The sequence below is a fragment of the Glycine soja genome, chromosome 16, assembly GCF_004193775.1.
Source record: "Glycine soja cultivar W05 chromosome 16, ASM419377v2, whole genome shotgun sequence".
NCBI lineage: Eukaryota > Viridiplantae > Streptophyta > Magnoliopsida > Fabales > Fabaceae > Glycine > Glycine soja.
In genome coordinates, this window is record NC_041017.1 from 17,154,648 (window position 1) to 17,175,428 (window position 20,781).

General features: G+C 38.5%; 1 protein-coding gene across 5 annotated transcripts; it reads right to left on the bottom strand.

Moving 5' to 3' along the window:
- Positions 1-15,226: 15,226 nt before the first annotated feature.
- LOC114390847 (probable calcium-binding protein CML21) lies at positions 15,227-19,185 on the bottom strand. 5 transcript variants are annotated; one of them, XM_028351752.1, is made up of 6 exons: positions 19,050-19,185; positions 18,843-18,948; positions 17,810-18,044; positions 17,154-17,356; positions 16,553-16,727; positions 15,227-15,716 (listed from the first exon to the last, which is right to left on the bottom strand). In XM_028351752.1, the coding sequence occupies exons 3-6, from the start codon at positions 18,006-18,008 to the stop codon at positions 15,604-15,606; spliced, it is 690 nt and encodes a 229-aa protein (XP_028207553.1). In that variant the 5' UTR covers positions 18,009-18,044; positions 18,843-18,948; positions 19,050-19,185; the 3' UTR covers positions 15,227-15,603. The 5 variants fall into 5 exon arrangements, with proteins under 5 accessions (XP_028207553.1, XP_028207551.1, XP_028207552.1 ...); XM_028351750.1 differs by having other exon boundaries at positions 18,804-18,948; XM_028351753.1 differs by lacking the exon at positions 19,050-19,185 and adding an exon at positions 16,281-16,317 and having other exon boundaries at positions 15,593-15,716; positions 18,804-19,043.
- Positions 19,186-20,781: the final 1,596 nt, after the last annotated feature.

Below are 20,781 nucleotides of genomic sequence, written 5' to 3' on the forward strand. Positions count from 1 at the left end.
GTACAGGCCCTCAAGATAGAGCTTAAGAAAGCTTAAACAGTCAAAGAAAAGTTCAAGTCAGCAACTGTTAGGATCTGAAAAGAGAATGCCAAACTGAGAGACATCAATATAGCCACCACCAGGGCCTTGGAGCAAGAGACCAAGAGGGCCTATAGGGAAGAACATGGCCGGAACAAATTCCGAGGGGCTCTGTGGGGCAGTAACAGCGAGCTTAAGCTCCGAAGAGAAGAAAGGGACCAGTCACGAGTAAATGGTTTGATTCTGAAGGACAAATTGAAGACTTGCCTAAAGTCGAAGAGGAGTTTGTCTCAACGGTTATGTGAAACCGAAACAAACATGTTAGCCATCATCAGCAAGTACCAAGAAGAATTAAATTTAGCCACCGCCCATGAGCACAAAGTGGCGAACGAATACGCCCAGGTGTACGCAGAAAATGAGGCTATAGGAAGGGTGATTGACTCGTTACATCAAGAAGCAACGATGTGGATGGACCGGTTTGCTCTTACTTTGAACGAGAGTCAAGAACTTCCTCGACTGCTGGCCAAGGCCAAAGCAATGGCAGACGCCTACTCCGCCCCCGAGGAGATCCGCGGGCTCCTTAGCTATTGTCAGCATATGATAGACTTAATGGCCCATATAATTAGGAACCGCTAGGAAGTTTGTATTGTCACTCAGATCTTGACTAGTTATAACTTTCTGAAAAAAATGAGTTTATCCCGTGATTTTACTCCAAAAAGTCAGTGCAAATCAAATCACTCCCACATTTTATCTAGCATACATTCATTCCTCATTACCTACTCCTCACATTTGGTCTTTTTAGGACCGACGCCATAACTAAGCGCGCCCCAAGGCATCCTATCACACCAGATCCAAATCTAGGACGATGGGTGACCTAGAGGAAGTACAGGAACAGATGAAAGCCGACATGTCGGTTTTGAAAGAACAAATGGCTTCCATGATGGATGTCATGCTGGGAATGAAACAACTTATGGAGAGTAACGCGACCACCGCCGCCGCTGTTAGTTCGGCTGCCGAGGCAAACCCGACTCTCCCGACTGCTGCACACCACCCTATTCCAAATGTGGTGGGAAGAGAGAGAAGCACGCCGGGGCACGTCAGTAACCCCCATCCGGGATACAACCGAGGAACTTACCCTTACGGTTTACCACCTAATTACACACCACCAGCCGTGCATGACGACGTGGGTCACATTCCTCCCCTCATCCTCGAAGGGGAGCCTCCTTGACATCCCGATGGGGTCCACAAGAATCCTCGAGAGCATGCTCAGGGAGACATCGATTCTTACTCCCAGTTTCCCGCTGAGGGGCCGGCGCCCAATGCATTACCTCAACCCAACATCACGGGAGAACCTCGAAGCCACCCAACGTAGCCAATCTGTCCGTGGGAGGGCCACCCCTGGCAGTGGAAGGAAGGGGGAAACTCGACCTCATCAAAGAGAGATTGAGGGCTGTTGAGGGATTCGACGATTATCCGTTCCCAGACATGACCGACCTTTGCTTGGTGCCGGACGTCGTCATCCCTCCAAAGTTCAAGGTACCTGACTTCGATAGGTACAAAGGGACGACTTGTCCTAAGACTCACCTAAAAATGTATTGTTGTAAGATGGGTGCATATTCTAGGGACAAGAAGTTATTGATGCATTTCTTTCAAGATAGCTTGGCTGGGGCATCAGTCATTTGGTACACTAATCTAGAGGCTTCCCGCATCCGCACCTGGAAGGATCTGATTACCGCCTTCCTTAGGCAGTATCAGTACAACTCTGACATGGCTCCCGACCGGACTCAGCTGCAAAACATGGCTAAATGGGAACATGAGTCTTTTAAAGAATACGCTCAGCGTTGGAGAGACCTAGCAGCGCAAGTAGCCCCTCTCATGGTCGAGAGGGAAATGGTTACTATGATGGTGGATACCTTGCCTGTATTTTACTATGAGAAGTTAGTAGGCTACATGCCCTCTAGCTTCGCGGACTTGGTTTTCGCTGGAGAAAGGATCGAGGTGGGTTTGAAGAGGGGGAAGTTTGATTACGTCTCCCCGGTAGGGGCCAGTGGTAGGAGGACCGAAATAGCTGGGGCAAAGAAGAAAGAGGGAGATGGCCATACCATCACTTTAACATCTGCGTGGCCCAATCCACCGCAAACCCCCCACGGTACCCACCAATATGCACAGCATCATCCGAGTTTTTCGGCTCGCGCCGAGGGCTTAGCCGACACAGCACTCGCCCAACCGAGGGTGCCTATGCCCCCACAGGAGGGGGGCTCCTCAGGCTCCGGCTCCAACCCGACCTCATTCATCCAACAATGCCCACTTTGGCACGGGCCCCAGCACGACAAGGAACTTCTCTCCAAGGCAAGCTAAGATTTTTGCCCCAATCCCAATGACGTATGGGGATCTCTTACCGCCTCTCATCGCTAACCATCTGGCCGTGGTGATTCCGGGAAAGATCCCCCAGCCTCCATTCCCAAAGTGGTATAACCCTAGCGCAACATACACATACCATGGAGGAGCCCCGGGCCACTCAGTCGAGTAGTGCTTGGCCTTGAAGAACAAGGTCCAGAGTTTGATAGAAGCCAGATGGTTGACGTTTCAAGAGGACAGGCCCAACAAAAAGACAAACCCTCTTGCCAATCATGGAGGAGGAGCTGTTAATGCCATCGAGGTAAGTAGGTTGCACGGGCCCAAACTTTTGAAGGACGTAATGACCTCCAGAAGGTTTATCTACAAAGCCCTGCAAAAGGCGGGTGTGTTTCCCCAGGGCGAGCACGACGAGGATTCGTGTTTAATGCATCCGGGCATGCTGCATGATATGGAAACATGTTCAGCCGTAGGAGATCTATTGCAGCCCGTTGACGCGTAGAGACTAACATCGCCTTCCGCACCTTTTGTCATCCAGGGACAACAAGTCAGGTGGCAGGCGGAGATACCTTATGGTCATCCGCACCTTTCGTCAACCGAGGCGAACGAATTCGACGGTATCAGCATGATGTTGGTCGTCCGATTCTGATTATTTTCAAAATTTTTGCAGGTTTTTACTCTCGTCGTCCGGAGACATTCAAGCCCGGCGACGCACGAGATTCTTCTCTACTGGGCGGGGGGCGATCAAGTTCGATGGCGTGGGGAAATGTCGTGGTTGTCCCATTTTATCGCTTTCAAGACATTGAAGTTTTGTTGACGCTTCTTATGCCTTTTCTCTCTTTCTGAATGGCAGGTTCCGCTAGTCGGGATATTGACCGGCCGAATGATGTTCCGCTAGAATGAAATTAGTGTCTTATCTTTACTTCGCTTTTATCTCCAATAAAAGATCAGTGAAGAAGGGCAACTGTCATACCCTAATTTCGTTCGGGAACCATTGTTTGGTGGCATGCAACCTTTGCTTGACCACCTCAAGGTACTTACCACCCATCGTTAGGTAATCCGTAAAGTTCCATGACATTCTGGAAGTCAAAAAGAAGCATTATTGCACAACCCGCCAAGTTTCATAACATTCCGGAAGTCAAAAAGGGCATTGTTGCATAATCCATAAAGTTTCGCAACATTCCAGAAAGAAAATGGGTTTCATTACGTAATCCGTAAAGTTTCGTAACGTTTCGAAAAGAAAACAGCCAAAAACACAAAAATAGGGGGTGAACTTATCAAGATAGGGGTGTAAATAGCAATTCAAGTCTAGGCCCTTCCGGAACATTTTGGAAGTTGGGTTGCTTAAGGAGGAAGCAACTGGGCGGCAAGCTCCTCCATGTTTTTGAAAAAATGGTTTCTGGGGCTTCCATGGCTCCCGTAATGCTTCCGTAAAATTTCCGAAAACCTTGGGTAAGCATATTTCACTTAACATTGATGAAAGGGAAGAGAAAAAAAGATGAAAATCAAATCTGAAACACATTCGTAAGGCTTTCGTTACTTTTTCGTAAAATACGAAAAGGGGGGTGAACTTAGTAATTCGGGTGCACTTAGAAATCTTCTTCATTAAGTCTATGGGCGGCAAGCACCTCTCTTTTTCCCTTTAAATAGGGGAGTGGGGCTGTTTAAAAAATATTCATGACCCCTAAGCTATGCATTTCGGCTATTTTGGGCAAAAAACACATTTTTGTGAAGAAAAATCGAGTCGAAGTGCTTCCGTAACGCTTTCGTAAGCAATATGTGGAAATTCTTCATCGTTCTTCGTCGTTCTTCAGTCTTCAACTGGTAAGTTCCCGAAATCGAATTTTTCAATTCATTCTATGCACCCATAGTGGTCCCTACTTGTTTTGTGTACTTTCACTTTAATTTCGCTTACTTTCAGTTTTCTTTTCTTCTGCTTTAACAAGGTTTTTACTGTTTATTTAAGTCGTTTTCTCACCTAATAAATGATAAAATGAATTTCAACCGATCATTTGTGTTGTAATCTCATTTAATCACCGTTAAAGCAAAATCTAACCGATCGTTCACGCTGTAACCTTGGTTAAAAAAAACAAAATAATAATAAAATAATCAAAATATCTTGAAAAAATAATAATAAAATATTCAAAATATCTTTGAATAAAATAATCAAAAAAATCAATCGGACGTTTTTCTTTGGAGGTTTCCTTGAATGAATTGACTAATAACCAAAGTGAAACTAAGGCTAAAATCAACTCACAAATCAAGATTTGTCCGCAAAAGTCATTTAAAACCATTTTAAGGTCCAACGCCTTAAACGGTCCTCTTTGCTTTTATCGGTTAACATGGACCGTTCAAAAGCATAAAATCAACCCATAACTTTATCGCTTTTGCAAGAACTACGTAGGTCTGATTTCCTCATCGCAATTGAGAATACGTAGGAGCAAAAACCCCGCTTTGGTCGACCACCCCAAGAGATCGTTGATGGTCCAACGCCTTAACGTTTCTCTACTTTCAAAAACCAAGAGATCATTAATGGTCCAATGCCATAATGTTTTTCTCCTTTCAAAATGAAAAGATCATTTAATGCTCCAACGCCTTAAATGAACTTTTGTTCGGTTAAAATATATCTTGCGAAAAAAGATAAAAATAACTTAACACTTCTAGAAGGGCCCAGATTTGCAAATTTGTATTTACACATTCAGATTGATAAGTTCACCCTCCCATTTTTTTGTATATTGGTTGTTTTCTTTCCGAAACCTCACAGAACATTACGGATTCCGCGGCGATGGATATTAAGTTTTCCAAAGTGGTCAACAATGGTCCCCAGACAAAATTAGGGTGTGAAAGTCTATTTACACCCCCTACTTTGCTAAATACACCCCCATTTACGTGTTTTTCGGCCATTTTCTTTCCAAAAACTCACGGAACTTATGGAAGCTTTCCGAAGCGATCAATAATGGTCCCCGGACAAAATTAGGGTATGACAGGTATCATGAGGCATGTAAAGCATGAAGGACATACACAAAGTGTGACTATGTGATGTGGCAATAGGGTGTGGCAAGCAAATGCTCACCTCTAAAATTTAATTGCATTGGGCTTCTCCCAATTCAATTAAATTTATTTCCCAACACACACATCAAATATTCACTTAGTGCATGTGAAATTACAAAACTACCCCTAATACAAAAACTAGTCTAGGTACCCTAAAATACTAGGACTAACAAATCCTACATTTCAAGGGTACCCCACCTACATTATGGAGCCCTAAATACAAGACCCAAAAATAATGAAGCCTTAATCTAATATTTACAAAGATAAGTGGTCTCATACTTAGCCCATGGGCCCGAAATCTACCCTAAGCCTCATGAGAACCCTAGGGCCTTCTCTTGCATCTCTGGTTCAATCTACTTGGAGTCTTCTATTCAATGCCCTTGCGGGGTAGGATTGCATCATTCCCTCCCCCTTGAAAAGGATTTGACCTCAAACGCCTGTAAAAAGAACAAAAACATATATATTAGTGGTGTTTGGGATGTTGAAGTAAGGTAAGGTATGAAAACCCATTTCCTAGGCATCTTCCCATGAAGGAACATGATTCCTCACCAACTCAATGAGTGGTGCTACAAGTATAGAAAAATATGGGACAAACCTTTTGTAAAAGTTTGTTAAGTCATGGAAGCCCCAAATTTTCCTTATACTTGGTGGAGTGGGCCACTCAGGAATGACCTTTATTCTCTTAGGGTTCATGGGAACCCCTTGATCACTATTTAAAAAATTAAGAAAAGTAATGCAATAAAACATACATTTTTTTGTATTTTCATGTTGATTATTCCTACCAAAAAGTATGACAAACCTAAGGTGTCCCATATGAGTACCTAAGTTTGTATTGAAACTAAAAATAAGAACAAACCTACCTAACGAGTCCCTATATACACAAATCATGAAGATGTTGGGTGCACGAGTGATTTTACAAAAGAGGGTTGCACCACTCAAAACATTCATTATACCACATATTTTAGGGATTTGGTGCCTAATAATACCTATTTTGGCCACCAACAAAGCACAAGGATTTAAGCTCTTGCGAACCAAACCTTCATCCAACAACTCCTTTACTTGAGGAATAAACTCAAGCCCAAGAGGTGTGGCAATGCTAACAAGTGTCTTTTTACAAAGGAGAAAATGTGGAGGTTGTCTAAGAGGGGAAATTTCTTTAATATTTGTCTTTATTTCAAAATGCCTTTCCTTCTTAGCTAACCTCTTGGAGGAGACACTTACCTCCTTACACTCCTCCTTAACCATTAAAGGTTGTCCTTCTTCTTGGGGGTAGATTTCTTCACTAGATTCTTCCCCTTTTGCTTCTTCACTTTTGCTAGAGGAAGGTGAGGTAGTAGCCTCATCTTGGCTACTATAAATGTCTTGGTCCCTCATAATCATGGTTTTCTTGGTTGGGTATTGAGAAGTAATGTGTCCTCTTCCAAGACACTTAAAGCACTTCATGGAGCTAGTCTTCTCTTGCATACTAGCCTTAAGGGGTTGCTTTTCTATTGTCTTCCCCTTATCATCTTTGCGCTTAGAAGGTGTCACCCCTAAGATGCCTTGACCTTGGTCTTTCTTTGGATAAGAGTGAGAGCCATAAGATTTTGAAGTAGACTTCCTTTTAAGTTGTTGCTTTACCCTTATTTCCCAATCTACATTAGCCTCTACATTGTCCTTTCCATGGAAGTATGGGAGGTTAATGTTAGCCTCTTAAGGCTTTCTTTCCTTTTCTCTCCTATGGGAGTGAGGTCTAAGATGTGACCTATGCCTTCCTTCATAATAGTCACAAAGTTCTTCACTTAGGCTCTTGCAAGAGTTATGACTACTACAGGAGACATGTTTTTCTTTTCTTAACTCTTTTATTATTTTCCTTCTTTCTCCCTCTCTCATTTTCTCTCTTTCATATTGACTTATTTTTTCCACTCTTTGTTTTCCTTTTTCTTTTCTCTCTTGTTTTTCTTTCTACGACTTAAGGGATCTCAACTCATCTAATATCTTATACAAGGGGTCCTTAGGAGTAGGACCATCACCATTAACACTAGATGAAGAATAAAGACTCATGTTGGTTCCTAAGTTGTGGTTCTTTCTTGTTGGGGGTTTGAAAACAAAAGGTAAAAGAAACTATGGTTGAAACAAGCCAAAATAAACACTAAAAGAGGTGTGAAAGATAAGGTAAAAATTAATTGGTAAAAGCAAGCTATCTAGGCGGTTTGACAATGGAAGGTAAAGGAAATAAACTATGAAAGTAAGCAAGAAATATAAACTAGGAGAATCCTAAGAGTGTTTGGATGACTGCATTTAAGGCTCCCAACAAAACACTCACAATCCTAAGGGAAAATTGCCTAAAATTATTACACACAAATGGAAGTAGGGTGACCTATTGGAGGCTCCCAACTTACTTCCAATGAAAGGCCTTTTTTTTTAAAGCAATGAAAGTAAGTAAATTGTCAATTACAAAATAACAAAAAGGTCCTCAATTTTGGTGGTTGTTCTCTCTTTGGTGATTCACTCAATTTGGAGTGCTTCTTAGTCCAATAGCTCTTAAGGTGGTTTTCCCCTTGCTTCTTGACTCAAATTCTTCAAGGGATGACACCAATCCTCCTTTCCGATTCCCTAGATGGCAACTCGCAAACAAGGAAACAAAGAGACAAGAAATAACCAAAGACCAAAAAAATTAAATGAAAGCTAAACCAATATAGTTTTAACAAGACAAATTTTCAAGAATTATTCAACAATTAAAGCAATGAAAAGCACATAAAAGCAAGCTAGGACTCAAAGAGAAACTTAGAATGGCTCTAGAGTAGAGTAAAAAATCTATTAAAAAAAAGACTCAAGAAACCTCTAGTTTTGGAAATTGTTTTCACACTAACCTTTAATTGAAATTTCAGAACTAAGATTGGTTCAAAATACGTACCAATTATATAACAAAATTTTGAGCCAAAACAACAAGCACACTTCTCTTTCACTATTTTTTTTCCTAGACACTTATTTTTCTGACAAATTGTGTAATTTTTATTATTTTTTCCTTTAACCCAAATCGCTTGGTTAATTTTTTATAATTTTGGTCCAGATGTCTAGAAAATTAAGTAAAAATTTCAGCTCAAAATTCGTAGTTACCAATTCCCAGTAATTTATACAAGTTCGTATGTTCAAGCTGCCAGCACCAGCGATTTCAACCTAGAAATCAAGAGTAGTGTTTATGTTGCTTAAGGCTTGGATAGTTACAATTTGTGTTTGCTTATGCTCAATTATCTTGAATAACAAAATTCAAGAGAGCTTAAGACTTATTTTTATCACAAATCCAGCCACAACTCAGCACCACAACTCAACTTCATCACCATGTAGGAAACTTAGAAAACAAAAAAAAAAAGTTCAACAACAAGACTACTTCTAGGAATTGATTTAGAACATGTTATGAACTAAATAACATGCATGAATTAGACTCAAGATTCAAAAGATAGGCTAAGAATACATGAACAAATGTATCTAGAATTCAATCAACAAAATAAAAATTCAACACAAACTTAGAACATAATGTGACAATTATTATGACTAAACATGACTCTAAGACAACATGGATTAAGTGGTTTACACTTAGATTTTTGTGTTTTTTTTCTAATCAAAATTTTGGAAGAAAATTTAGATCTTAAGGTTCAGAACAAAAAGATTATGATTGAAAAATGATAGAAACTAAAATCAACACAAAAACATGATTCAAGAGTAGGTCTATAAAATTTGAACCATAGAAATGCAAGAACAAGTATAGATCTAAGATTTAATCGGTTAATTTTTTTGAATCTACTCTAAACAACACCAAAACATAAGAAAATGGAGGATATACATGGAGAATAAGATAAATAATAAGGAATTAAAGTGAATTGACCAAACAAAAAGATAGAGGAAGCAAAAGATGAAGATGCTCTTGATACCTCATGATGTAGCTCCATTGGAGCTTGTAGGCCTTGAATCTTCTTCATCAATGGAGTCCTTTGCTTCTTGAGGTCTGATGGTAGTAGAATGGAGAAGGAGAAAGATGATTAGAGACGCCACTTCAAGGAGAAGATGAGTCTAGAAGAAGCTCACCACCATAGGAAGCCATAGATAAGAGCTTGAAGGTAGGAGAAGATGAATGGAGGGAGAGGGAAAGAAGGAGCACGAATTTTGGTGCTTCAAAAGAGGTTTGAAATCTAAAGTTTAATTTTCAAATGATCAAAGTTGAAAAAATGCACACACATAGCCTCTATTTATAGCCTAAGTGTCACACAAAAAGACACTGACTACAGGGTGCCTTTTTGCACAGACTATCTATCCATGCTACAGGGTGCCTTTTTGCACAGACTATCTATCCAGACATTTCTTCCATCTAGTTGTATCCCTTGGCTCGTTCGCATAGTTCGTCCATGCTACAGGGTGCCTTTTTGCACAGACTATCTCTGAACTTGCTAGGGCATAAGGTGGAATCATGGAATGCAATGCTACCTCGTGATTGAGATTTCAGATCTGGATGGTCGTGTGCCCAAATATGTCCATGAACTTTATGAGGGACTCGTCATCTGCTTGTCGCAGACTGGCCAAGGTGGCCGAGGTCATGCGGTGAGACCTACTAGTGGCGTACTGCACACTAAATCATTCGATGAAGGTGTTAAAGATGTCTATGGACCTGGGTGGGAGTCCACCGTACCAGGTCAATGTTGCTCCCTTTAGAGATGTAGAGAAGACACGACACATAATTGCGTCGTTGTTGGTGTAGAGGTTCACCTGTGTCAAGAAGACGTCTAGATGCTCATCTGGATCGGTTGTCCCGTCGTATCGCTTAGGGTTGAGTGGCTTCCACCCCAAAGGTATGTATGCTACCTCCATAATGCGGTCGACCAAAGGATTCCAACGAACAATCTGTGTTACTGGACGATGCCTATAGGAGGGACTTAGGTCGTCTACAGTGTTGCTTGTGCATCAGGGGTGTGGTTCCCCTTGGGTGTGTTCAGCCAAGGTGTGGGCGAATTGCTCATTGCCCTGGGGAAGTCTGACACGATGTGACACCCTCTACCTCATACATATATGTACTAATAAAAAGAAAAAAAATCATAATTAATTAAAAGTTTTTAAAACACATTTGAAAAAAATCCTTTCAACAGGGTAAAAGGCTTACATTCACTTTCTTTTACATCATATTCAAACTTGTCAAACTTGTTCAAACTTTCTTTTACATCATATTCATACAATTAATATAGAAACCTATACCCCAATGTCACATCCTATCAGAGCATTGTGTCCCGACGTCCTTCAACACAAGGTTCCTTAAATCAATTCACCTAGTCATTTACTCCCTCGAACACAAAGTTCAAGATCATCACAGGATCCAAACACAAGCAACACATAAGGAGTGAGTTATCACATTCCTAACTAATGGAGAAAAATAAGATAACATGTAGGTATAAGTATCATATAAACAAAATAAAACTTACTTAAACATAGTTCACGTCATTTCACCATTTTGTCGTCCAACATCACATCACAACACAACACAACACATCTCATTCATTTTCACAACATTCACGTTGACGTGAACCTTACGGGACGGAACGTTTGATACAAGAATGTTGACGGAGAAGGACGCCACTTCCAGAGATGGAAGATAAGTCACGGTGACGCCACAAGGAATCAACCTTGATAAGTCAGAATTTGGTTCAACAGGAACCCTGAGAGAAACTTTCTCAAGTAATTGAAAAGGATGCCAAAAGTGCCTTCATTCATTTTGAGGAAAATATATAGAGTTCACGAAACCCTAAAATGAAATAAATTGGTGCAGGTGAAAAGGCATAGGTTTTAGCCACAACCACCAAACCCTAAAATGAAATAAAGTCCCTTAATTGCAATAATTAAATAATAAAATAAAATAAAAATTATGGAAACATGGGCCTTCAATCATCATCAATGGCAGCTATACAAATGACCAGCCTTGTCTCTATGACGTGTTGGGCCTGTTTAAGTCTGCCTCTGGTCATGGGCCCTTCAAGTGCTTCATGGTCCTTGCCCTTAGTTGTGTCCTCATCACTGTGTTGGGCCTGTTTAAGTCTGCCTCTGGTCATGGGCCCTTCAAGTGCTTCAAGGTCCTTGCCCTTAGTTGTGTCCTCATCGCACATACTCAAGGATCAAAACACAATATCACCAAGTCAATCAATATCGATCAATACACAAGCATTATACAACATATACACTAAGACTCAATATTATATGCAATGTGGTACCATGTTAGTGAAAAACCTCGTCGGGCGCCTAGGAGTACATGACAAGACAAACCACAGACTAGTAAGTCAGGTCACTCTCAATAGGTAAAATCATAGGGAGACCAGTCAGGGTCACGCTGTTTTGCGAGAATGCTCCAACCACATGGGATCAACATCATAGGCTTAAAGGAGCACTTAAACTGGGTGTATTTACCCCCAAGGCCTACACTCTAAAGAGTCTGTCAGGGATACTCGTCGCCCTTAAAGGGTCTTACAATTATGTGATTGCACAATTCATAGCTCACAACTCAATACACACATCTCAATACAAATGTATTTCACCATTCATCACAGATTCAATTTATCACATACTCAAAATTTGAATCACCATTTCATAATCTCAATATAACAATCTATGCAAAAGGTTTATCACAACATGAGGAGTATAACCCCTCAAATAATTTCACACAATTATATCAAAATCAATTAATCCAAATCATAGGTATAAAAATAAAAACACCAATAACACTCAATTTTATCAACCAATTCGGACCAGGGCATCGATATTGTATTTATAATCATAAAGGAAAAAAATATAATTCAATAAACATCCCAAAATAAACCAAAATTTAATCCTCTAAGGATCCCTACACATGTTCATTCTAACCCCAATTGTGATAAACCCATCCTTTACCTCTTAGCGGGCTCACGTCTGTTTCAGCAGCGATAGCGGCATATCTAGCAATTTCCTGAGATTCCTCAATTTTTTTCCTCTGATTGCTCTAATAGGGTTCCCAAACGTTAGAGAGAAAAAGAAGGGATTGAAGCCTCCATTTTGTACTATCTTCGTGCGATTCTGTTTCCCCTCTCCATGGATATTATTTCACAATCGCAACGGTGTAGGTGTGCAGAATTGAATCTCAAACCACATATTAAAATTTTATGACAATCCAACGGTTAACGAATCTAGGAACATAGTCTTTTCTGACTTCGAGATCATCATTTTTCTGAGACAAGTTTGGTGGTATGCGGGAAAAGAGAGGGTTTTGGGAGGAGAAGAGGGGAAAACGAAATTGAGAGAAAGAGGAGGCATCGTCAGTGTGAAAATAGACCTAACGCCATTTATAGCTAGGGTACTCACAACCTATTATTTACTCTATTTATTTATTTTTATTATTTTATAGAAAGAAACTCTATTTTATTTCCTATCAAATGAATACCTGTTTTATTTTCTCTCAAACCATTATTTTAATAAAATTATTTTTCCTTATTCATTTAATTACAAAAACCTCATCATTTTTCTAAAACTCTATTTATTTATAAATAACAATTTTTTAAATTAGTTTACGAAAAATGGGATGTTACACACGAGCCTCTAGCTGATCGTGGTCAGCCTTTAGCTTTGTCAACTCTTTCTCATGGCGTCTCTCCATCTCTGTTATGCGGTTTTGGAGTTGTGGTAAGGTGTTTGTGTCTGCCATAGCTTTCGGATGAGGATGCGAGTCCGTGAGGGGGTTTTCACGTTTGATGCTAGACTGAGTGTTGAGCATGGATGGATGTAGGAGGATTGACAAGAGGCCACAGGGTATGTTTTACTGAGGCCCCACGGTGGGTGCCAAATGTTCTTACCAAAATTCAGAACTTTGGCACATCAGGGTTGACATGGGGTCCCGAACTTCACACGTCGGCATTGAGGGTACCATTGACAGGAGGGGGGACTTGCAAAACAAAGGACTCCGACGCTCAAGCAAGAATGTGTGTAAGGAGAGTAAAGCAAGTAATATTGAAAATAGCTTGTACGAGCTAAAGAGAGAGAGAGGGGCACAGGCTTGTTGCCATGTGCTGAGTGTGTGAGAGCAAGTCGTGTATGAATGCGTGTTGAGGGGTTCAATGGAACTTGTATTTATAGTAGATGAGCGAGGGTGTTGGTCCTTGTTTGTGGGCGTTGTTTGTTAGTCTTATAGATAATTACCGGCTTATAAATAATAATCGGAAGCTTAAAGATAATGTTAGAGATAAACATTTAAATTAGGGATAAAGGTAGAAGATATTTGTACCTTGTAGATAATTTGGCGTTATAGATAATTTAATACTTGCCAACAGATAAGATATTTAAATATATTTGAATAGTAGTTAGGTTAGAGATAACTTGTTTGTTGGGGAGCTCGGCTGCTAAGGGTCAGACGTCCGTGCTTTTGTAGTAGGGCTGACGTGGAGGGTGGACATGTGTCTCTGAGTGCCACGTAGTATACCACGTAAGATTTGTGGGTCCTCAATAGTACACTAAGTTTAATGAATCAAAAATGCTTGCAAAACAACTAGCAATTCTATGTGAAATATGCTATGAAATACAATGAATCATGAGCTTATGCAAGATCCATGAGATACTTGCATGCCAAAATTTTAGTATTTTAAGAGTAGTCCAATAAGGAGATTGTTGTTAAGAGAGAGCAAGCTATCACTAGAGTTGTATACAAATGCAAATTATGATGGATCAATTGTTGATAGAAAATCAACCTCAACATATTGCATGTTCTTGGGTGATAACTTGGTAACATGGACAAGCATACTATTTAATAGTAGTTGCAAGGTTTAATGCAAACACAAATGTTAGAGATATGGCTCAAGGAATTTGTGAATTGTTATCGATGAAAATTATACTTGATGAGGGCAAAATTAAGTATTAAGTCCCCGTGAAACTACTTTGTGACAATAAGTTAGCCGTTAGATTTACTAACACAGCAATAGCCTAACCCTTTGCAAAGAAAAATTAGATAGCAACCTTATAACTTTTGCACATGTCCTTGAGTAACAAATGTACTAACTTCAGGGGACTTCCCACATAGTGATTTCAAGATGTCACGAGTAAGCTAGGAATGATAAATATTCATTCACTTGCTGAAGGAGTGTATTGTAAAACCAATTATTTATTTCCTAGATTGTATAGATTTCTATTCTTATTTTCTGTTAGAATGAGTAGCTGATTGTTTACATATTTGTAACCCAAATTAACAGGTTAATATTGATTGTTAGTTTATATTTGTTGAAAGCAGCTGTTATTGAATAATTAGGGTTGACTTAGTGGTGAAAGATTGGATAGTATACACAAAGTCTTAGGTTCTAACCTTTTGTCATTGTAGTACAAAAGAAAAAGGCAATTGTTGTAACAATCATTACAAAATAATACTATACAATTTCATTACTCTTTTTCAAGTATAAGGATAGGAAAAAAATGAAGCCCTTAGCTTGAAAAATGCAACTGATGGGCAATTTTTGACAGAAGAAAATTCAATTAGAGAAGGAGGGGTGTAGAGAAATGAACAGAAGTAGTGAAGAAGAATTTGGCCTTGGGAGGACTGTTCCCTGTCTTTTAGTATTAGTATGCATCTATAATTTTGGTTGTCGATGTTCTACATTTTTCCTATTATGTGATGTTTTGGATTGGATTTACGAGGTTTACATCGGTTGTAAGGAAGTCATTCCATGTTTCAAGTTGAATATAGTTGCATTTCTAGTTTCTATCAGTTGCATATTTAAATTAAGGCAGAATTGCTACCAGCTTTACTAGCACTAGAATACTATTGCTTGTTGCATAACCCCAATAAAATGTTAATCTTATTAATAATTTAATAAATCCCTGAGTAGGTATGCACTTTGCCAGTTTGCCTCTCATTAATGTAATGTACTAGCACAGGCTATTTATAGTTCAATACATAGCAGAAATGAGAACTAAGCGAGAAAGAGAAAGAAGCAGCAACCAATACAATCACTATGGTAGCATTTAACACATAAATTTGAACATTTCTTCAATACGGCACTGAGTTCTACACTTACTATTTACATAATGAACTTCAGGAATGACAGTTTCAGTAAAATTCAACGTGTAGCAACTTGGCCTTTATTTCAAGGGAAAACCAGAAAAGCCCTTTTGCCTTGGCTGAAGAGGCAGTCAGATATTTAGATGACATGTTTATGCCTCCTCATTTTCCTCGTCCTCAACTTCATCAATTCCAACCCAACGTGTAAAAGCAAATAGAAACTCCTTGAAGTTCACCATTCCATTTTTATCCCAATCCATTTCTTCTGCAGAATTTTGCAGAGAAAACAAAATACTTATTAGTAAATAAAATACTAGCTAGGAAGAAAAAACAAAGAGAAGGTTGATTTAGAGTTGCTACTGTATAGAAAATCTTCGAATGAAGTTTTAGAATGAGTTTGGGGCAATCATAGTTTTTTTTTTTTTACAGTATGTAAATTAAAAAAATTTAATTACTCATTTGATCCTATAGTTACAAAAAATTTCCCTTTTAGCCTATATATTTAAAAGCATATCCTTTTAGTCCTATACATATTTTATTTTTAATCTCTTTTAGTCCCTACACAATTTTAATCCCAACACGAGGACTAAAAGAGATTAAAAATGATGTGTAGGGACTAAAAGGGGGTGTTTTTAAGTATAAGGACTAAAAGGGAAAGTTTTGTAACTATAAGACCAAATGAATAATTAAACCAAAATAAGATTTCAAGACATACATACTGACATTTAAAAGTTAGTTCCATATTTCATGCAATACTGCTGATTAGAAACAGAAGAGTATTACAGATAAATAGACAACCTCTGCAATAGAAAGAATACAAGATACCTACCATGACCTGTGACTGTGAGTTCCTTGTATGTTCCTTTCTGCTAATGTTTCCCAAGAAGTGTGTTATGATCTAGCTAGAATACTAAGTTGGGTGTGCTATTTTTGTGATCAATTGGGAGGCACTCACTTTTCTTGTATAAGCATGTTAAATCATATTTTAAAATGTTGGTACATAACACACCCTGATAACTGAGTATGTCTGTGTTTAAGCAAGCTTGAATCCTCATTGGGGCTTATATGCATATTTAAAAGGGAAAGGAAGAGACAACTGACCAAATCTTTTCATGGCTATTCTTCCAGAAGAACGCTCCCCTGATGTAGTTTCATTTATAGCTTGGACCATCTCATTTTTGCTGACATATCCATCCTTGTTCTTGTCTAGGAATACAAATGTATCAACCAAAGTCTCAAATGTGCGCTCCAGCTTTGGCATCCCAATTCGTGATTTCTAGGGAAGTCATGGAAAACAATTTGAAGATGTAGCAAAACATGGAAATTCAAGGTTTATTGTTATCAAAGGAAGCATGACAAAATTCTAGGCTTCCCTGAAGAAATGCATGAAATAGAAAAGCAAATCCATAACAGAAAAAAAATGATTAAACATATAAAACTGAGTTACTCATAAAGTACAAAGATCTCCTGAACTATATGTATGGTTGGGTGCAAAAGCTGCTAAAAGACAAGAATCCGGATTCAATTCTCAATAATTAAATGTATAACAACACAAAATAATTCAAATATCAATCAGCACATAGCAGCAGGCTACTTGTTTATCTTTCAAAATTGAATTCTTTAAGAATCTCTCCCTATATTGCATAAATAGCCTCATATGGTAATGAAACTAATAAGGCACAGATAATGTGTGCTAGGATACAGCGTGAAGAGCTGCAGGGTCATCCTTGAGAAGGTAGACAACGCAAAGAAGAACAATAAACTCACTGAACTTCATTACCATATCCTCGTTGATATCACATGCTTCAAAAAGATCATTTATTTCCTCCTCGGTAAAAGAAATTTCCAGCTTACTGAAACACTTTTTCAACTCCTCTTGATCTATTGCCCCATTAGAATCCTCATCTATAAGGAAAGCCATAAACACACTGCTGTTAGCCATTATACTAAACATAAATGTCAATAAGTCAATTTGAGTGGGCAAGAAATGTTGACAAAAACATTCTCATAGAAATTTTTGCTGCACAGCTAAAGCCTGTGAATGTGTTCAGTAGATAACAGTTCCGACCACAGAAATAAGCAAATATTTATCAGTTTTAGTGTATACTAAAATCTAATTGAATTTGAATAAACATTTAAGTGTTTAAACATAGGATTAGGTGCAGTCTTTCATCACATAGGCACAATAAAAATGATTCCAATAAGACAGTTACCATTTACTTCTACTTTGAAATGACATTTATGGTATCTACTTTCAGGTCCATATATGTTATTTACAGCATTTGTAGGCTTTTTGTGGGAAAGTATCAAATCAAAATACCAATTTAACAAAACCATAAATTTGAAGTGGAAACCTACCAAACTGCTCAAATATGGCTTTGCATTTTCTAAGGCTCTCATCAATCTTTGGGAATTTCAAGATTATAGTGTTGAATGATTTCACGGAACTTCCTTGAGATTCCCTACGCAGCATTGCTTCAACCATTTTAGCCTCGAGCTTAGTTTCTGGCACTGATCCCTTTTTGGGTGATTCAATCTTTCCCAGTGCACCTCCCATTGCCTATCAATAAACCAGAAGTGGTGCCTCTGGTAACTGTCATGTAAGAGTGTAAAAATTAGAACAGAAATTCAAAAAAGAATTCTCAATCACTGTCTCTCCATGCATATGATTATTTATTTTTCTCAGTGATAATCAATTACACATAAGTTCTTTCACAAATCAGAATAATGGTTAGACCCTATTCTTGATCCTTTGATCTAAAAAGCAAACTTTTCTTGATACCAAAACTTCCCTTTAAGTAGATCACTGCTTAGGATCTATCTTGAGTGTCAATTTCAAGCGTCCTAGATTGTGATGAAACAATTTTTTAGCTCCTCCACCCCCTTTTTTTATTGAGCAAGTTTCTAGGCCCCTCATAATCTGTTAAGTATCTTTGGGCAGCATGCAAGATATTGATCTAACAACTGAAATATATCTTTTTCTTTAAAAAAAAAAAAAGAAAAACAAAAATGGGGTATGCTGAGGAGATAATCAGTTTTTACTGAGAGAGAGAGAGAATCAATTTTGGGCATGTTATTAGATTCGGTATTTTCAAGAATAGACACTATATGATTGATAGAGACAAAACTCAATTTTGATAATTTAATAGATTTAACCTGCCAACATCAGAATTACATGCAAACTAATGAATTGAACTAATAATCTCAAAATTGAATAAAAGATTTGAAGGCCCTAATTAGAAAGCTTAGTATAACTTTCGATCAGAGGCAACATAAATTGCCATATCACAAATATTAAAAGGAATAATAAGTAGAAGTAAAACAAACAAATAAATAAAAGAAGGAAAGTTACTTAAAATGAAATGAAGAAACAAAGACATGAACTTATGACCAGGGTGAAGAAGGAGCAGGAGTTTGTTCCCAAGCTCCTTGGATTCTGAACAGGATCAGGAGAAGAAGCAGTGGAGGAGATTCAACAACTCAAACTGGTGAATAACCTGAAATGACAAGGAAAAAAAGAAACTGGTTTCTGGGTGTTGCAGATTGGATATAGAAGAAAGATGCATGAACATTGAACAGAAATGAAACAGAAGAATACCAAAGTTAGAATTAGGAAAGTGAGGTTTGTTTTGTTTGTTGACTGAGTCTGGGCCTTCATGTGTCTCAGCCTACGTTTGTGCTGCTCCCGCCACGTATTGTCGTCTCTGACTCTTCCTACCTACATTAGATTAAATAAATAATAGAGTTAAATATCTTTTGATTCTTAATATATATCCTATTTTTATATCTCTGATCCCTCATAAAAAAATTCTTTGAATCAACTGTCTAATATTTGAGAAGTTTTTTTCAAAATCTCACTCGTTAATTGAGATCCATTAATTGGTTATATGATCGTTAACCCGTTAATTGGATAAGTTGACATACATGTGTGATGTCACATGACTCATTAGATGTGTTAGATTGCACGTAAGGAAAAAGATTTTTTAATTTTTTTTAAGTAATTATTTTCTTTTTTTTTCCAATCTACCCTTTGGATAATCCTTTTCTCTATTGAGTATATTAATCTCCCCTCTTTCTTCATGTTTTCTACACCGCCACCATTAAACAACAACCCACACTACCAAACCATAGATCGTGACACCAAACACACCACCACAGCATTTCCTATTCCATCATCTCACACCACCATCGTGCCCTCGTTCACGTGCGCGAACACGGTGTCGCATGATGCAGGACCCTAATAATAGTTAGTTAGCCTTAGGACACGTGGTAAATTGTAACTGAACTGTTATATATATATATATATAGTAGTTTCAGCAAAAAGGGGACATTCATTCATTCTTTGTAAGAACTTTCTCTGTAATTCCAATTCAATCAATAACAAATTTCCCTTGTTCAGTGTCCATTCTATTGCCTTGGATTCCCTACCCCTTTCTTGATTACTCTTCGTGGTTCTTACTTCCTAGAACAACCGCAACAATTGGTATCAGACGGTGACCTTCCAAGCTACGACTCCGCCATGGCTAATAATACCAGAAATCAAACGCAGATTCGTGAAATGGAAGAATGTCTCACTACGCGAATGGAAGAATGATTCATGGATATTGGAACTTTGTTGTAGCGCACGATCGAGGATATGTTTCGACGCCACAAAAATTCTTGTTCATCAAGTGCTACCGCGTCTTCCAGGTCTTATTTGTGTAACACTAGGCTCACACGTTTGGATTTTCCCCGATTAAATGACGAGGGCTTCAAGAACTGGATCATCCAGTGTGACACTTTCTTTTCGGTTGATCAAACTGTTAGAATTAATGTCTCATGTGAGAGGCATGTGACTTAGTAGGGACTAATAAATAAATAAATAATGATTAAGGGCTAAATTGTAATTGGGGTTAATAGGAGAAATTTCTAGGTTGACTGCTACTTGATGGGAGTAGTGGTTATAAAAGGGGCTGAATACCCACTAACGTGAAATAAGGTCCCCTTCCTGACCAGAAAAGTGTTCTCTCTCACTCATAGCCCTCACTAACGGAGAGAGGCAGAAAAGAAATGTCAAAGGAAGTGAAATCTTATTTCTCTCCTCTTTCAAGGAAATCAAAGTGTAATGAAGAGAAGTTCCTATGGAGAAAGGTACAAGTCTTCCTATGGAGAAAGGTACACATCATTATCTATTGTTGTTTATTGATTGTTTGTGAGAACCATAGGTTTCAAGATCCTGTTGTTTCCTATCATTGATAGTCTAGGAAACCCCTTAAGAATTTTTTTACATGTGGTATCAGAGCATGTGTTATGAAATTTATGATTCTCCAAGAATGATTTAATTTCTCCCA